This window comes from Tetrao urogallus (genome assembly GCF_951394365.1).
Source record: "Tetrao urogallus genome assembly, chromosome: 6".
In the NCBI taxonomy this organism is placed as follows: Eukaryota; Metazoa; Chordata; class Aves; order Galliformes; family Phasianidae; genus Tetrao; species Tetrao urogallus.
In genome coordinates, this window is record NC_136819.1 from 49,828,503 (window position 1) to 49,846,352 (window position 17,850).

General features: G+C 39.7%; 1 protein-coding gene across 1 annotated transcript; it reads left to right on the forward strand.

The window, feature by feature from the left end:
* Positions 1-103: 103 nt before the first annotated feature.
* Positions 104-11,017, forward strand: ZNF839 (zinc finger protein 839; the record flags this gene model as incomplete). Its single annotated transcript, XM_079536931.1, has 8 exons — positions 104-604; positions 1,407-2,324; positions 3,630-3,881; positions 4,552-4,644; positions 4,986-5,138; positions 6,973-7,113; positions 8,082-8,220; positions 10,032-11,017. The coding sequence occupies 8 exons, from the start codon at positions 104-106 to the stop codon at positions 11,015-11,017; spliced, it is 3,183 nt and encodes a 1,060-aa protein (XP_079393057.1).
* Between the last annotated feature and the right edge of the window lie 6,833 nt (positions 11,018-17,850).

Here is a 17,850-nt window from a genome sequence, read left to right on the forward strand (position 1 = left end):
GGCGCCATTGGCCCGCGCGCCGCCGATGCCCTGACTGCGCCCCGCGCCTCCGAGAGCCGCCCGGGGGGGTCGATGCGGCTGCCGCCCGCTGACGCCTGCCAAGATGGCGGCTCCAGAGGAGGGGGGCACCGAGGCGCCACCGCGTCCTCCTCCCCCGGCTGAGGGCGAGCCCCCCGGAGCCGCCTGCGGGGAGGCGACCCTGGGCGCGGCGGCGGCGGAGGAAAGCGGCGGCCTCCCGGCCCCGGCAGAGCTGCGGGCGGTTCCGGAGAAGCCGGCTCGGAGCTCGGCCGCTCAGGAAGGCGGCACCGTCCTCTACGCGCGGGCGGAGGGCGCGGGGCCGAGCGCGGAGGAGCAGCCGCCCTCGCCGTCCCGCCACTCCGCCACGCCTCTGGCCCCCGCGGAGCTGCGGAGGGTGATCGAGAGGGTGAGCAGGGCCCGGGAGCTGCGGGAAGCGTCGCCGCCGCTCCGGGACTGCGGCCCCGAGCCCCCCGCACCGCCGGCAGCCGTCGTGCAGAACGCGGCCCTGCAGCTGCGGAGCGTGGCCCAGCGCGTGGCCCTGCAGCGCGGCGCGGCACCGGCGCCCGCCCGCCTCCTCCCGCGGCAGGTAGGGCTCCGAGGAACCGCCTGGCTCTGGGGCGGGAAGGAGGTCTTAGCGCGGCGATGCGGCAGCACGGGCTGCGTGGGGAGGTGGGGGAATCACCGTCCGTGGAGGTGTTCTTCGGGAACCGCGGAGAAGTGGTGCTGAGGAACGTGGTCAGCGGGGACGGGCTGGGGTTGGACTGGGTGGTCTTAAGACATCTCCAGTTTTAATGGTTTTTGACCCCAGGGTAAGGCAGGTGGTTGCCTGCTCCCTTGGGGGAGAGGAGCTGGTGGAGATTGGGCAGAGCTAAGGCAGGAACTTAGAAGAGGGGAGAATAGGAAGGAAGGGATAAGAGGAAGCATGAAGTGTGTTGTACTGGTCGTCATAAAGTTTTCTTGAACAGAGCACTTACTGCTGTGTGTTCTGGGTCTGGCGTTCGGCCTGCGTCATGTTACAAGCTGTAGTTCTCCTGCATTTGTTTTGGTAAAGGTTACAGATGTGCCTGGGTGATAGCAGTGCTGCTGTCCCAGAACCAGCCTGCTTGCAGGAAACAGTGCTGCGGTGTGACCTGGGAGAAGACTTTACATGCTTTAGTTGACAGCAGTTACATTGCTGAACATGCAGGAAAGCCATAGCTTGAAGGAAGAGAATCTGTGCTCTGACATTAAATCAGTGCTTTGATGCTTTGAAATGGAAATTGAATGATGTGTGCTCATTTCTTTATGCCTTCCTTTAAAGGTATATACGTGTCATATTGGTAAATACCATGTTCATCTAACAAATGCGGTATTTGTGTAATCTCAGCTCTTCCTTTTTTCCACAAAAGCAGCTGGAAGCCATTTGTGTTCAAGTTCAGCCAGGACAGATGAAGGAAACAGAAAGGCCAGTGCCATCCTTGGCACCAATCCAGTCCAAAACTGTAATGCTGAGTCAGTCTGTTGGTAGAAATTCTAGCATGCCAGGACTTGGCATTATTAATCCCCAGATAATTAAGATGCAGCCTGTTACAGGACCTGAGCAGCAGCAGCAGCTTTTCCTGCATAGTTCTTCTGAGTCTCCAGTTCAGTTGCTTATGCAGAAACCTCTACCGTCTCATGGATCAGTGCCTGTGAACAAGATTCCTACAAGTAAGGTGCTAAACGGACAGAAAACACGTGCCACAGGATCACCTGCAAGGTCTTCAAATATTGCAGCCAGCTCAACAAACACTCTGATGCCATGCCTTGAAAAAAAACAGAAAGATGACAAGCTAAAAAAGTCTTTGAAAGTGAAAACTCGTTCTGGACGGATTTCACGCCCTCCAAAGTACAAGGCTAAAGATTATAAATTCATTAAAATGGAGGATTTGGCTGATAGTCATCAGTCTGATTCCGACGACTACTCTGAGCTGATTATAGAAGATGATGAAGAGGGAAAGGTGAAGGGAAAGGATGCATTGTTCAATTCTTCAAATTATAATCTGAAACCCAAAATGTTTAAGTGTCAGACTTGTGAAAAGTCCTATATAGGAAAAGGAGGATTAGCAAGACATTATAAACTTAACCCTGGTCATGGACAGCTGGAATCTGTATCTCAGAAAACACCCTTAAATAAACCTAATGGAAGCATATCTGTGGACAATCTCTGCGGAAAAGGAGAGGAAATTATGAGTCCAGTGCATTTGAATTCCATTGCTGTCACTTTAAATAATGAAAACGCACTACCTACCAATTTGGAAGAAACTGCTGGCTCACAGGTTGAACAGGTAAAGTGTGTTACAGCTGTCAGTTTTGTAGAAATCAGAAGGGCAGTTTAATAGCTGCATACTGCAGTCATTCATCTGAGTTCCCACTGACAACAGTGTTTTTTTAAGACTGAAGGTAGAAATTTAAATACATGTGAATTCACTTGTACGTCTTGTTAGTGAAACATACAGGTCAGTACTGCTCAGTAATATTTACTAATATGCGAACTTAGACACACTGCTGATTAAAATGCTCATAAGAGATGACAGCTCATTTTCTTTGAAATTGCATCAGGAATAGTGTTCCTGCAGAGGCACATAAAACGTTCCCTGCGTGATTGTTACTGGATTTCCAACATACGGTCTGCAGCTCTGCATTAATAGCCTTTTCTTGTCCACTCAGAGAAGAATGCTAACATTGATCGTGCTTTTTGCATGACAGACAGCAAGGCATCAACTACCTTATCAATTTCTGTTACTGAAATAGAGGATTTTCTGTGGTGAAACTTATTTGGAATCACAGTGGACTGCAACTCTTCCTAGAGCAAGTCTTGAAAGTGAGGCTTAGCTTACCTCTGTGAACTGAGTACTTTCATCTTGACTCTCTGAACTGGAAGCCGCCACAGTGGCATTTTTTCTGTGATGTTTTAAGCTTGCCAACTCAAAGCTCCTCTTCCAAGTGAAGTTACCTCCCAAGTAACAGTTTGTAGCAATAGCTGATGCCGTTGTTGATGTAGTTGTGTAATCTTTTAGATGTAGCAGCGTCCCATTTTTTACTTTTATTGGTAAAACAGAAGTTGTCAGAAATATGAAAATTTGCAGGTCAGAGTTCCAGTGCAGCAAATACAACCCTCATTCCCTGCACTATTCTGTCATCTTTGGAAAAAGAGAGAAGCATAGAATACTGAACTCAGTTGTCTGCATTGTTATGTATTTGTTTCCCTGTGCAGCATTCATTTCATGCAAGATGATGGAAAATCTCCTTCAGACTATCTCAGTACTATTACTGACTGCTAGATTGCTGTAGTACCTGCAGTCTTTAGCTGGAAAACCCCATTTCTCAAAGTTTGTACTGTAACTCATTGCTTTAAACAGTGTTCTTGCTCAGGCAAAGAGGTTTTCTAGAAAGAATATCAGGCTTACCAAAGCTGGTACACGGATAGGTAGAGGAAAACAAATGAGACCTTTGCTTGTATTCAGCCTTGCATTTGTTTAATATCCTATTTATTTTTTGCCCAGACTAAGAATTTCATTATAAAATGATGCTGTACTTAAAGCACTGTTTAAAATGATGAAAAAAGGCTTTTATTTTTTCTTTCATTTAAGACTTGTAAGTCTGCAGAAAGCAGAAACCTGTTGGCAGAACAACAGAATGAAAGCAGTTCAGGACAGCGGGGGCCCATAACAGCAAAAGGACCTGGAAGACCCAGACGACCGAAGAGACGCGGTCGACCGAGGGTGGGTGGAAGATCCAGGTGTTCTGGGAGGCTTAGCAGACCTGGTCAGTCCCCTTCAAAGTCCCTTAGTGGTGTGTCCACAGAGCGCAATGTATTCAGAAGAAGAGCTAGGTTAAAAGAGGTATGGTTCTCTTCTGCAATTATCTCATAAGTATCTTTTTTTCCCCGTCCTTTTGGTTTTAGTTTTTGAATCGGTGCAAAGATTCGTTTTCAAAAGGATTGACAGCTGGCATTCCTGTTCACTGATAAAAGCCTAAGGCGTTTTCTAAGAAGAAAATATTAATAATGGCTTTTAAGGGGAGAAAAAAGGGAAAATGGGAACTCTGTGGAAAGTCTTTTTGACATGTAGATGTACTCTTGCTTTTCTTCTGAAGAAGATGCTAGCTACTACTGTGCATCACCTCTGTTCCTGTTCTGAGTTTGCAACGTTTATGGGACTGAGTGTTATCTGTAAACATGGGTAGTAACTGTTTTGAGGTATTTCTCATCTCCTCTTTTGGTGTTACGTTTGCATCTATTCTCTAAGCTGCATAAACATACAGTATGTATATCCTCCCCTCCAGCCTTTTTCCAAAAGGCAAACCTACTTCTAGGCTGCATTTTTTTAAAGCGACTGCTTTATGGGACTGAGAGTCTGTCTGTTGTCTATTTGAAACAGAGAAAGAAATCACTGTAGTGTAAGGTAACTTCGTGTATCCTACAGAAAAGCAGTACTATTTTATTTCTGAATGTGGGCTGCATTACCTTTGTAGGCTACTTTGCTTTAATAAACTCATTATGGCTTTTGACAGCTAATACAACAATGTGATAATGAAGATTTGATGGAGCTGGTTCTCCCACGTCTTACAGAGCTTGTTACAGTGTATGAATTCCTGTTGATGAAGGTGAGATTATCATTTTATCTTTTTAATGCAAATATATTAATTATTTTAGGGAGGCTTTCATTGATGTACAGAAGAAGATTCCATAAGTAATGCATCTGGTTTTTCTAAGTTAGAATTGTGCAGAACGTAGATGTTCTAGATATCACTTCAGTTTTACACAGGCAAAATGTTGATGGATCTTACTGAAAGTCTAACTCTGCTGCTTGGTTCAGTGGTGTTTCTGAAAATTCCAGAGTCTTGATTTGACTGATAGTATTTTTAAACACTGAACAAAACAAAAGATTTTTCTTTCATGCTATTTGAAATATATAGGGGGAAACAACACATTTCTTCTCTTCCAGGTTGAAAAAGGTTGTCCAGCCAAAGCTTACTTCCCTAATGTGTATAGAGAATTTGAAGAGTTGCATAATATGGTAAAGAAAATGGCTTATGATTACCTCAGTAATTCTGATTTTCTGAGCTGCCAGCAGCCAATTGAAATAAAAGATGCTAAGGTAACAAAATGTTCTCCTTGGAACTGGGATTTTTTTTTTGTCTATTTTTAGATTATTTTTTTATATTTTCTCTGATAAATTTTTTTTATCCTGGTAAACTTGAACAAAGCATGTTTTCTGATGAGCAAAAGTGGTAGTGTTTAAAAAGTACAATAACCAAGCAAAGAGAAAAAGAAATCCATAATAAAACTACAGTTCTAATATGTGACAACATATATAACTAGAAATATATATTTTATAAATATATATAAATACATATATATTTATATATATTTAATATATTTAAATATATAATAAATATTATATAATTATATATAAATTATATATATAAAATAATATATAATATTATTATATATTATTTTATATTATAATATAATATTATAATATAATATATTATATATAATAAATATATATATTTATTATATATAAATATTAATATATATAATTTAAATATTAATATATTTAAATATATAATAAATATTTTATAAATATATATATATATACATATATATATATTATATAAATATATATAAATATAAATAAAAGACGATAACGTCAATTCTAGCAGTGCTGATTTCTGATACCTGTGTATATTTAGAGTACCATGAAGCTGCACATCACTGCAGGGTGTGTTCAACATTAGAAGTATATTGTGACATTTAGTTAGGAGGGAAGGGGCTGTATTTAAAATGGGCGACCTTGATTTAAAAGGATCCGTGGTTTCATTGCAAAATGAGCACAAACTGAATGCTTGTGTGCATTTCAGTCATACTGGCAAATACAAAAGTTAGAGAATAAATTAATGAAATTACAAACTGCTATTTCAACAACTGCAGATTCATTGTATATGCAGTTGTGTCTAGAAAGACTTTTTTTGTGTGTTATATGGATCTGTTTATCCTTTACATAGTCTGTGTTCCTTCTGATTGGAATAAAACAGATCTTTGTACTTAACATATTTTTGTTTTCCCTTCTCTGTTTCCAGTAGCAAAAACACTACTTTCCATATTGCCTCCAACACAATTTCTAATGATGTGTTTGTTAGGGTACCTGCGCACTGAACTTGCAGCCACAATGAGCGAACATACGGAAAACTCAGAGTAGAAGAGGTAGAGAGAGAACGCTGGCTCTTATAATAATCCCAGTTAAGAAGTGAAATCCTGTGTGGGCTGTTAGTAGCAGTTAGTATTTCTTCTTTTTTTAATAAGTCACCATGTTCACTCTATGTACTGAAAAACTTCCTAGATGTACTGCCTGCTCATCTGGCTGTTTTGTAGCCGATTACCACTGATGTTTCTGTTTGCAGTAGTGAAGGTGCATCGAGTGAAAGGATGCTGTTGATGCTGTCAGTCCCAAAATGGAACCTGTTTCTTGTTTTCTTCAGTTTCAACATGCCTTTTTAATATAGAATTTGCTCTTTAGAAGATAACAGCCCAGAGAGGTCGTATCATAGCATACCTACATAAAGATGAAAAGAGAATGTGGAAAATACATACAAGCTTCTAACAGATCTTTTAAAATAGGAAGACATAAATGTTGTTGCTTTTTTTTTTTTTTTTTTTTAAGTAATGAAGAGCCTACACAGAGTTCTGTATTAAGCTCTGCTCTTAGTAACCATTCCTGGATTCTATGTATAACCAGTGTCTTTGAGTTCACCTGTTAATATTCACTTTGAAATATTCTATTAATCCGGAAGTTAGTAGAAAACATAGCACGTTAAATACTTAATTGAGCTGTCAGACTGAAATTCTGTACTTGTAGTTCAGTTTGAAGAAATATATTGAGATTGGAGAGACTAACTGTCACTTATTTTTTCCTGTAACTGTTTGTACAGGTTGCCGAATCTCTAGGAATTGCAGAAATAACCTCTGGCAAACAAAAGATGCACGGTGTAGACTCTTGTTCACAGTGTATAATTAAAATGGTTAGTGAGCAAGTGCCTGTGGAGACACTGGGACAAAAACGGTTAGCTGAGGTATGGAATGCTTTTGTGAAAACTAAAAATGGAACGAGAACAAATTGAAGCTTGTTGAAATAGATACGTTTTTAGAAATCACACTAGTATTATCTGACCTGTATTAAAGTGAGGGTTTGTAAATACTCAAGTGAATATTCTACTGTGGTGTCACAGCAGAGCATGTGAACTAGCAGATTAAAGATGTACTTTGCATTAATGCTCTGTAATACTGGAGACAGAATCTCAAAGGTTAACATGTAATACCACGATACAGAGAAGAATCCTGTTGATGTGGCAGTAAATGGGCCCCATGGTAAGAAGGATCCTCAGATTCTATAACTTCTCTTACCAATAAGATCTTACCTATAGCAGGTTCGGGCATTGGGGAAGCTTTTGCACTAATAATTGGTTGGTAGAGGTGCGTGAAAACAGTTGCTTTCTTTCTAACAAGTCAGTTTACCAGATTTGGTTTCTTGAAAGCTGGAGCAGGCTGTGCTCTATTTCATTTTCTTGAAAGTCATATCCTTATGGTCCTTTCCCTCAACTGTTCTATGTAATCTGGAGTTGTTTCTGGTGGCGGATAAACAAGATTAGTACTCTTCCATTTTCTGCCTGTGGTTAGATTAGAGCTGATCTGTTCTTCATTAAGCCAGCAATGCTGGACAAGTTGTTCACAGCTGTTTACTGAAGTCAGAGAGAGTTTATGGCAGGTGTCACGCAATACAGCTAACCCCAAAGCCTAGAGAGAAGCTTTGATATTCACACTAGGCTGGTTTGTTTCTACCAAATATCAAAATCTATCAGTAGTAGTTTGGCAAAGTATGAGAACTGTGTTTAAATTCTTTCTGCTCAGGAAGTTCTTACTTCAATGCAAAATCTTGTTTTCAAGGATAGTAGTGCTGTGACGTGCCTAGTTAGCTTGTTTTCTTTTCCAGTGTTGTGAGCTGTTATGGTGGCAGCCGGTTAATTATCTCTTGTATTGACAGAGCTCAGGGGAGGAACTGTTGCCATCAGCCAAAAGGACCAAGTTAGAAGACGTAATGGAGAATGTGAATAATGCTTATTCCAGTCAAGACGAAGTGAAAGAAAAGAGTGGAAATTTATGTGCACTCTTTGAAAAAGATGGTAACCTCTTCATGTTTTCCAATTCTGTTGTGTTCACGGAGCAGCTGAACGAATCTTTGTTCTTCAAACTACTGTGGTTTTTGTCCTAAGGTTTCATTTCTCAGCTTGCTTCCCAGGTTCTTCAAAAGCAGCTTTTTTACTGGAAAGTCCTCACTGACAAGAGGGGAAGTTAAGAATGATGCACAGCACAGCAGTAGCTCAATTCTAAATGCACAGTAGTGTGTACATGGATATTACTGCAGCACTGAGAGAATAGTACTTTCTTCAGCCGTGTGCTTCCTGCCCGCTTCCTGTCTGCAGTGTCCCTTAGAGTGGTGACCGTGCACAACTTTTGTGTTAGCAGTGGGAGAGCAGTAGAAGAGGAGCAGTGTGTATGTCCTTCCTGCTGCCTGAGTGGACTGCAGGGGTGGAATCATCTGAGCTTTGTGGACCTGGGGGAGGGGAAGAACTGGAGGTTATCCTGTATCCCAAGGCAGGTGCAGGAGCTAATGACTGGCACTAAGACAGTATTTTTTGTGATGGTCTTTGGGCACGTCCTTTTTTTTTCTCCCTTCTTTGTCTTTACTCCTCTGGCTCCTCAGGTTGGCAGGCAAACAGCGGGTTAGAGAAGAAAGCGAGATTGTTGCCACCTGTAATCTCCCCACACTCCACTGGTCTTTAATCTGAAAGCGTTTCACTATTCAGAGGCATTGTGTTCACTGTCTTGAAGGATTCCAGCCCTTACCCATCTCTAGTAAACTGTGTACCGCTTCCATCTCTTTGCTTTGTACCTATCTTTTTGATGTTGCTATGAGCTGCTTTTCTTTTGCTCTTTGTGTGTCTTTGTTAGTGGTTGCTTTCTCGTTTGTTTTTGTGTTGTTACCCGCTCCTCCATTCCACTTCACCCCCTCAGTTTAATTTTATTTCTCTGAAAGGCTCTCTGCATGACAGTGCTTATTTCTTCTTATCATACAGTTTTCTTCTGAGCTATGAGGTTGTGGGTTAGGTTGTTTTTGTTTTAAAAGAATCCTGTTTCACTTGCACAGGCTGGTAGGCTTCTGTTAGTTTGCAGTACAAAAAGTTAAAATAATCCTTTTAGAGTTGTTAGGTTTCCTTTTTTGTGCCATGATATCTTCCATAACAAAAATTACCTTTGTTCCTTTTGATCTTCAGTTATAAAAACAGGCAGCTCAATCTCCTGCTACTTAGCCGTTATTGTTCAGCTCCCTACTGTGCTTGAGAGCCCTCAGTCCAACTCATACAAGTGGCACAACAAACTAAATTCCTGTTGTTTTGCCCTTTCTGTCTCAGGCTGAGCGTGGTCCTGAATTTGCTAACACAACTCATTAGCTACACGCTAATTTGACTTTTCTGAATCTTCAAAAGCTTGACTTGTCAACAGAATTTTAATCAAAGTTTAAAAGCTTCAGTCAGTTTATTAATGCTTATGAGGATGAGCAACTGACAACCTTGCACCATGTTCTTTATTGCTTAATGTTACTGGCTGTATGCCAGATGGGGAAAAAAGATAAATCTGACTTTCACCCCAGGCTGTCTTCAAGATTAACAGGAAAAAATGCTACTTCTATTTAAGGCTCTTTCGTATTGAAATACACAATAATATTTCACTATCCAAAAAATACCTTGAGTATTGTTATGCTGGCCCCCTCACTCCAAAGTGCTCTGAAACTGTATAGAAAATGCTTCAGGCTTGCTAATTTGAGAGAGGAAAGCAGTCTAGCATTTGCTCCAAAATTATCACTGAAAAAATAATATTTTGGACAAGTAGTATTAGACTACCCAACAAAACTATATTTCTTCCAACTTTTCAGGTCTTAATCCATTAAATGGAGAAATCCTGCTTTCAGAAGACAGACATGTCACTTGCTGCACAACTGGAAGCATATTACCTGCGGAGGAGGAACATAATTTACTTGTTGATTCAGAAGTTAGAATCAATGCTGAAAATTCAGGTACTTTCTCTCAGACTGTGGAAACGAGGATAGAGTATTCCCAACCTGTAGATGGGCAGGGACCAGGTATTTTGGCTGACACATCTTTGCTACATACTGAAATTGTATTGCCTGTAGAAGCGGGAGGTGCACCAGAATCAGCTGAAGTACATTTGGTGAGTCAAAACACAGCGGGAGGACTGTCAGCTGCTGAACCCTGCAACTCTGTCTCAGAGCATACAGTGGGCATTCGGAGCACTGACTTGGCAGTGAGTGAGGAAAATGGTCTCAGTCAAAAATGTCAGACACCGCAAGAAGAAAACCAGAATTTTGCTCTGAAAGGACAATCTGAACAACTTCATGACGCTGGTATGGCTGAGATGCAGGAAATGGAAAAAGCTTTTTCAACACATGTGCCAATAAATTATCCACACGGTGCTCAGGCTGAGTTGCACCAGAATCCTGTCCAGGAAACCACCCTGTCTGCTGGTGTGAACCATGACTGCGCTTATAATAACATGAGTGAATTTTCTTGTGGGACAGAGGAACAACATGAGCTGGAGAATGCAGTTACTGTAGATCAAACTGTAGCTTTTGAGATTACTGATGAGAGCCATGACTTCTTGACTCAGGGACATGAACAGATTTTTATTCAGACTTCTGATGGGCTTATTTTGTCTCATCCCAATGCTGCTGTTTTGTCTCAGGCAGAAGGTATTGTTATTGTAACTGATTCTGATGGTACTACAATGCACATCCGCACACCTGACGGGATACCTTTGGAAACTGTGGAAGCACTACTGGCAATGGAAGCAGATGGCCAAAGCGAAGATGTTCTGCTCTCACAGAGTGAATTGGAGCCATAAATCAGAATACTACACAGTCTTTCTTCTGGGAAAGACCGACTATATAAAGTGTATATTTTTCTAATGTGAATAGTGAGATAACTGAAATTTAACTTATTTGTAAACTGTTTCTATGCCCTATACTTTTTATAACTTATGTTTATAAAAATCTAAAACAATTGCAACCAAAAATTCTGAAATTAACATTGTTCTCCTTGCTTTATATGTTGGGGGGTGGGTAGAAAGTGGAAATCTGGCAATCCTAAAGCTGTTGCACTATTCCCGTTTGTTACGCAATTCCTTTTCTCTCTAGCCATCTAAAAATGCAGTAAGTTGTACTGCTTTTTGGCAGTGATGTGCTGTGTACTGGCGAACTGTGTATGGGTAAAATAAAAGCTATCTGAAAGTATGCATTTTCTCTGCTGTTGAGATTACAAGAAGACTGCTGTTTTGCACTTTCTTAAAGCTAGGTCGAATACATCAGCATCTAGATTTGGCATGCACAGCTCCGCCTGGAAAAATGGGGGTTTCAAATACAATCCATGCTTGTGCACTCCAGGAACAATGTGACAGCCCAACTGATCTTTATTTAAATAGCATTAGGCTGTGTGTGCACTGAGTTAGAGACAAAAATAGCCTCACACAAGAATTGGTTTGTACTGAACTACTGGCAATGTATTCAAGTATTCTCGCTAATGTTTCCTAATGGTCAGCTGTGCATTCAGCACTTACTGCTACTTGGACAGAAATGGGAAGGTTCAAAACTACTGAACTTCTTTAACAGGATAACAAATCCTTTTTAACTTTTAGGGCCTGGTGGTCTCTTTTAATTCTTAGATTTGTATTATCTTTTTCCTAGATTTATATCTTTCTTTTTCTCCTCCATCTCATAAATTCTAAGTTTTGGCCTTCCCAGTTATTCTACGCTGCTCTGTACTGTTTAATCATAATAAAAATTTAGCCTTGACTGTAATTCCTGTTTCTCTACGCAGAGATTAAAAGTTCTCATGTTATTTATTACCTTTTGCTATCTTGTGTGGTAGTGAAGTGGCATTTAATGCTTGGATGATATTTTGGTGGATGCTTTCTCGCAGCTTGTTGTCCAAGCCACTGACTTTTCTTTTAAAAAGCTTATCTGGTAAAAAGGATTAACCCTAAATGACCATTATCTGAATTTTATTTGTAAACTCTTGCAGATGTTAATGAAAACTGATAAGATACACTATATTTGTTGCCTCATTAAAACTACTGAGATAATTGGACAAATCAGCTAAAAGCACCTATTAAGTGCAGAACTGTTCTTAAATCAAATATTCATAGCATTTAAGGAAAAACATACTAACGTGGAATCCAAATGAGAGAGTGAGACAATTTAGAGATTAAACTGTCTGCCCTATAATATTGCATTTATTTATTTGCTTGAACAGGTCAAATTATGATTGGGCAGAACACTGCACTTGTAGGGTTGTGGAAGATGCCATTATGTGCTTGTAAGATCCTGTCTGGTTCTTAAGTTTATGGAGGGTTTTTTGGTTTCGTTTTTGTGATGCTATTTTTGTTTGATTTATTGTTTTCTTTTTCAGGAGGTAATAATGGTCGTTGCCTTACAAAGGAGGTAATGAAGATACCATGCAAAGTGCAGTTCTGTCAGCCTTTCCAAGACTTTGATAGCAGTAAGCAATTCCTTCTTACTAATCTTCCATACTGTCTATCTAATAACTACATCTGAGGGCTCAAATGTAACGATGAACTTTATATAAAAGCATCTCTGCAGTGATGATTTTACAGCAGTCTTCTGTCCTGTAGAAACTAAAGAGCAAAGGGATTCACAAACATTAAGTCTCCTTCCTGAAGAGCTTAGTTCTTCTCAGAAATAAGAACAAACTACAATTTCCACCTGTGCAGAAAATGAGAACTTGTTTTCATACCCTATTGATCTGCTCATGGTAGGAAATACAACATACCTATGCACATCTTAAAAGAGCAATTCTGTAAGTGAACCCACCTTGTTTCTTTGCAAAATATTTTCCAAGTATGAAAGTGTTTCCATAGTGACAAGGATCTGGCCCTACTCAGATAAATTAAGGTGGCTGTTCAGCTGCTGCATAGGACACTTGCAAAGAAAAACAGTAAAAATTAACAAAGCTCTCCCTGATTGATTGCATTCTTGAGGTACAGTAGAATTTCTTTTTAGACAGTAGAAAGTTGGGCTAAGAATAGGACACTATGAAGCTGTCAGAAACAACCTCTGTTGAACACAGAAGAACACTCTTCTGATTCATGTATGTCCATTTGGTTGCTGCAGGCAACATTTGCATTTCCCTTACCAAGCCTATGAGGTTTCAGCTTGGAACTAGCTAAGCAAATCCTGAAAAACCCTGTTTTTCCTATCACAAATCTGTGCCAGAATCGCTCTCTGTTAATGAGGTTTTTCTCATATCAAACCACAGCTGCTATAGCCATTTCTTAGCAGCATGCACTTCACATTATTTTTAGTTCAAATAGTTGGTTTCAGGGAGAAATCAAGGGCAAACATCTTTCAGAGCACAGCAATGATTCAGCAGCACCTAGGAATGCTATTTAATGGTGTGAAACGGAAGACCTAAGGCAACATTTCATATAAGGAGCAGGTCATATGTGCAATCAGTAAGAGGGAGGAATTTGGACTATTAATCTTAAGTAAGAAAGAAGGCCTAAATTCACAAAATATCAGGGGTTCAATTAGAATAAAGAATGATGGAACAGCTGCAGAGCTTCCAAGTTGTAATACACTTTGCTGAAAAGTGCTAATTTGCAAGAACAGCCAACAGTTATTAAAGGCTTGGTAAGTGTCACAGCTTTTCTGTGCCACCCAGGTCTGATGCAGTGGTATGCAAAGGCATTATTATGTCTTTAGGAATGAAAGCAAATAAGGGTATTGAATTCCTTTTAGCATTTAGCTTTTGCGGTAACTGTTCTTCCCAAACATACTCTCTACTCTCCTTTTCAAAGAAAGGCAGAAAGCAGCACAAAAAAAGGAAAGCAAAAATTTGAGCTGCCAGTGCTTGTTAGAAAAAGAACACTGGCCACGTTAACAACAACAACAACAAAAAAAAGCACCACCAAACACATCAAGCAGCAGTGAATTTCTATGGTAAGAGCAACAGTGTAGATATTTTAGAACATCAAGACTTGGAAAGTAGTTAATTGTTTGTTCCAGGTATCTATGTGCATTGAATCTCCTCCCTGAGACCACTACAGAAGTGCTCATCTCTCATTATGGAGCACTTGTACCATGAAGCGTCTAAACAACCTCCTACCCATAGCCTCTGTCATATGCTTAAAAAGGATTAAAGCAACCAAAACCAGATTGTGAAGAAAAGAGTATCAGCTGAGACAAAGTAATAAATACAAAAAATATTTTTAATAAGTTTTACAAAAACTTAATTTACTTGGTGAGCCTCATCCATTTGTCATTTCAGTTTCATGTAAGCATCATTAGAAGCAAGTCGAGCAACATTTGAAATTCTAGCACTGTCTGTGCCCTGTTTCCAGAAGCATGGCTTCAAGCAGTAGTTTGCTGCTGTTGTCAAGGTAAGGCTGGTATAACCATGATGATAAATAGACCATCATCAGATCCTGGTTAGCAGAATGAGCAATTTCTTGTACGATTGTTTGCTTGAGTTGTAGTTCCTTCTTGTACATTTCAGAGAGCTTCAGAGAAACTTCATCTGAAATGGATTGAAAAAACCAAGCCCACTGATGGTAAGAGATCAGCAGTTTGCTTAATGCTGAATTACACCCATACTATTGATCACTAGAAGAACAAAAGCTGTTCCCCACATTTAAACATCTTATTTCTTATACAGTCAATAACGTTGTATACTGGAGCATAAAATGCTGAATAGTTTAGTCAGTTTCTGGACATACTTTCAAAACACTAGTGATTTTGATATGAATCCCCTTTTAATTCTAGAACAAGCAGTGGTATTGGTTTTCAGGGCAGTTGTTATAGCCATTCTTTTAAATAACTGAAATGTTATTTAAGATTTTGCAATGCTGTCTTAATGTAGGAACTTCAGATCTCAGTCGTCACTGATTTTATCTAATCCAAAGAATGTCCTCACATGCTGTCAAGCCCTTCAGCAATGCATGATTGCCAATAAGAAACACCAATAGTGAAGAATAACGGGGAAACAGGACAACTGACCAAACCTGAAGTGCATAATGTAAAAGCTAATATTGTTACTAGTTACACTGGTAATATATATAGTGGCTTTAAAATACATTTATATAATCATCTGTTTGATTGATTTTCTAAAAAAAAATTGCCACATAAATTCATTGTAAAGAGAGACTGATTTTTGTTTCTAACTTAATCTGAACTATTGCTACTTTAAGAGGATTTATTCTTCCCAAAGAGAAGACCATCACTAAATGATTCAGTCACAATGACTGTTTTGACAGCAGTTGGTTCTCATCATCATTCTTAACCTTTGAAGTGACAAACTAGTATGTAAGATTCCCACTGGCTTGTGGTAGTGAAATAAGAAGCAGGGCTTTCACAAGGCATGACTTTCACTGCACAGAGAAGCCAGCTGGTTTGCATGCAGTTAGGCTTCTCTACACTAGAATAGCAGTTAGGAAACTATCTTTTGCAACCAAGCGAATCCAAAGAAGATTGATAGTAACAGAAGACAGAAACAACATTCTTTACTTATCTGGAGTGATACTGTGATAAGAGCTACTTTTCTTTGTTTGCCTGAGAATTAACTGAGGAGTATCTCATTCTTTGCATTCAAGGATTTTATTTCGGTGTCAAGTAACAGGTCTGTCTGTAGCCAACAGCTTAACATTACCAAACTGCAAAACTCTCTCTCTCTCTCTACAAAAGATGTGGCTGTTGCAGCTTGGGCACTGGAAGCTGCTGACAAGCTCAGTTCTAAGCTATAATTGTTGCATGTCAGACAATGCTTGGCAATTCATACAAGCAGTCATCAGCAGTAATCCTAAACCAAGGAATGCACTAGTGTGTTTATCGATTAGTCAATTATAAAGAAGACTGATTCACATACTTTCTCTCTCCAAGGGAGGATAAACAGATATAAAAGGGTGTATTTTCCAGTCCTATGTTGGATGACTTCAATGACAGAGTGCGTTTATCTAAAACGATCAATAATTTACTTACAGAAGTACGCTGTGGGCCATGTGTGAAACAGGGGTGCTGTGCAACTGCCAGCTCCATGGTGGAACTTCTCCAAATCACAGATTCCTTTGGTAGTCGAAGAGAGCTTTTCCATTTTCAGCTGTATTTTTGTCTGAAAACAATGAATACATAAAACTCCTGAGTATCTCAGGAGCATTAAGTCACTGTAGTCTTCAGCATTTTTTAAACACTTTCTGAAGACTCTATTTAGTCTCAGCATTTCTAATTCACTTTTTTTTAAATTCCAAAGCTGGAACTTACATACAGAATTAATGAAATACCCTAAAATTTCAGATGCTGCAGATAATTACTGATTCTGATTTTGCATAAAAAGGAAAACACCCAGATTACTTTGCTTCTTCCCACAGAATGCAATCTGAAGAAAATCTGAGTGCTCCTGCTTATTCTAAATACTGGTCTGGTAGCCTGTTTGTACAAAAAGCCTATCTATTATCTTTTTAATGATCCTCCAAAATGGCTAAAGGCTGTAAAAGTCACGTTTTTCACCAAAAATTTTACATCTCAGTACTGAGCAAAAACTTCCTGTCTGAAGTGTGAAACTGAAATGTGACATTAATTCCTGGCAATGCATCCAGAAAGAAGGTGGGCAGAATAATAATGATCTTTCTCTACTCCTTATAGAAAGAATGAGCTCTGCACAGAAAGTACTGGTAGGCAGACTGAAAGTGTAACTGCATAATGTCTGAGCAAAGATAGCTGCAATGGATATCACAGCAAGATAAAGCACTACTCTGTGCTTTAAGTTGGTGTTTACTTTGTTCTAAACAGAGGGGATATTTGGGATAAGAAAACAGACATCAAGTGCATTTTTAGAATGGGTTATTATATGACTTGTTTTCAGAGGATCACACTATAAATAACATTATAAGTGGGGAGTTAATTTTAAGCAGAAGGTAGATATAAAAACAACTTTCCAATCTATCAAGCAATCAAACAAATGGAGCATGCTGGATTTATATTATTAAGGTTTGAAGGCAATGAAGCATGAATAAAAATCCCCGATTTTATGCTTACAACAGATACTTAACATCATGTGCTTATGTTGTACTTGAAAACTGTTGATACTACTTTTAAGACTGAAAAATGAATATTACCATTTTTTTTAAGGTCTCCAGTAACTCTGTGCAGCAATTGTCCAGTTCTTCATTGTATTTTGGAGACGGCTTTTCAGATTCTGTGGTACTGTTGTCACAGGTTACCTCCAGTTTGTTATCTTGAAATCTGAAGCAGAAACGTAAGTCAAGGTTTACTCAAGCTGTGCAGACTTACAGTCCATGTGATCTGGTCCCGCAGAATCTCTTAGAGGTTGTTCATGAGAATTTCTATATAAAACCAGAAAGGAACATAGCTAACCATATCAGCAATTAAGGCTGGTAAACTTCAGAAGAACATGGGGTTTCTCTGCTTTAGAGTCTGTGCTCAAAAACACCCCAAAACACTCACAAATGTTAAGATAACACCTTTTCCTACTTTACCTTGTCTCTGACAGGGGAGAATGTATGCCAGGCTTCAACTGGCCCAGCCAACAGGCTGGTACCTCCCCACAGTCACTTTCACTGACTGTTTGCCATAAGATTTAACTGCAAACCAGAGCAGCTACTGAGCAGGCACATGTCCTGTCTTGCTGACTCTCCCACTTCTCTTGCTT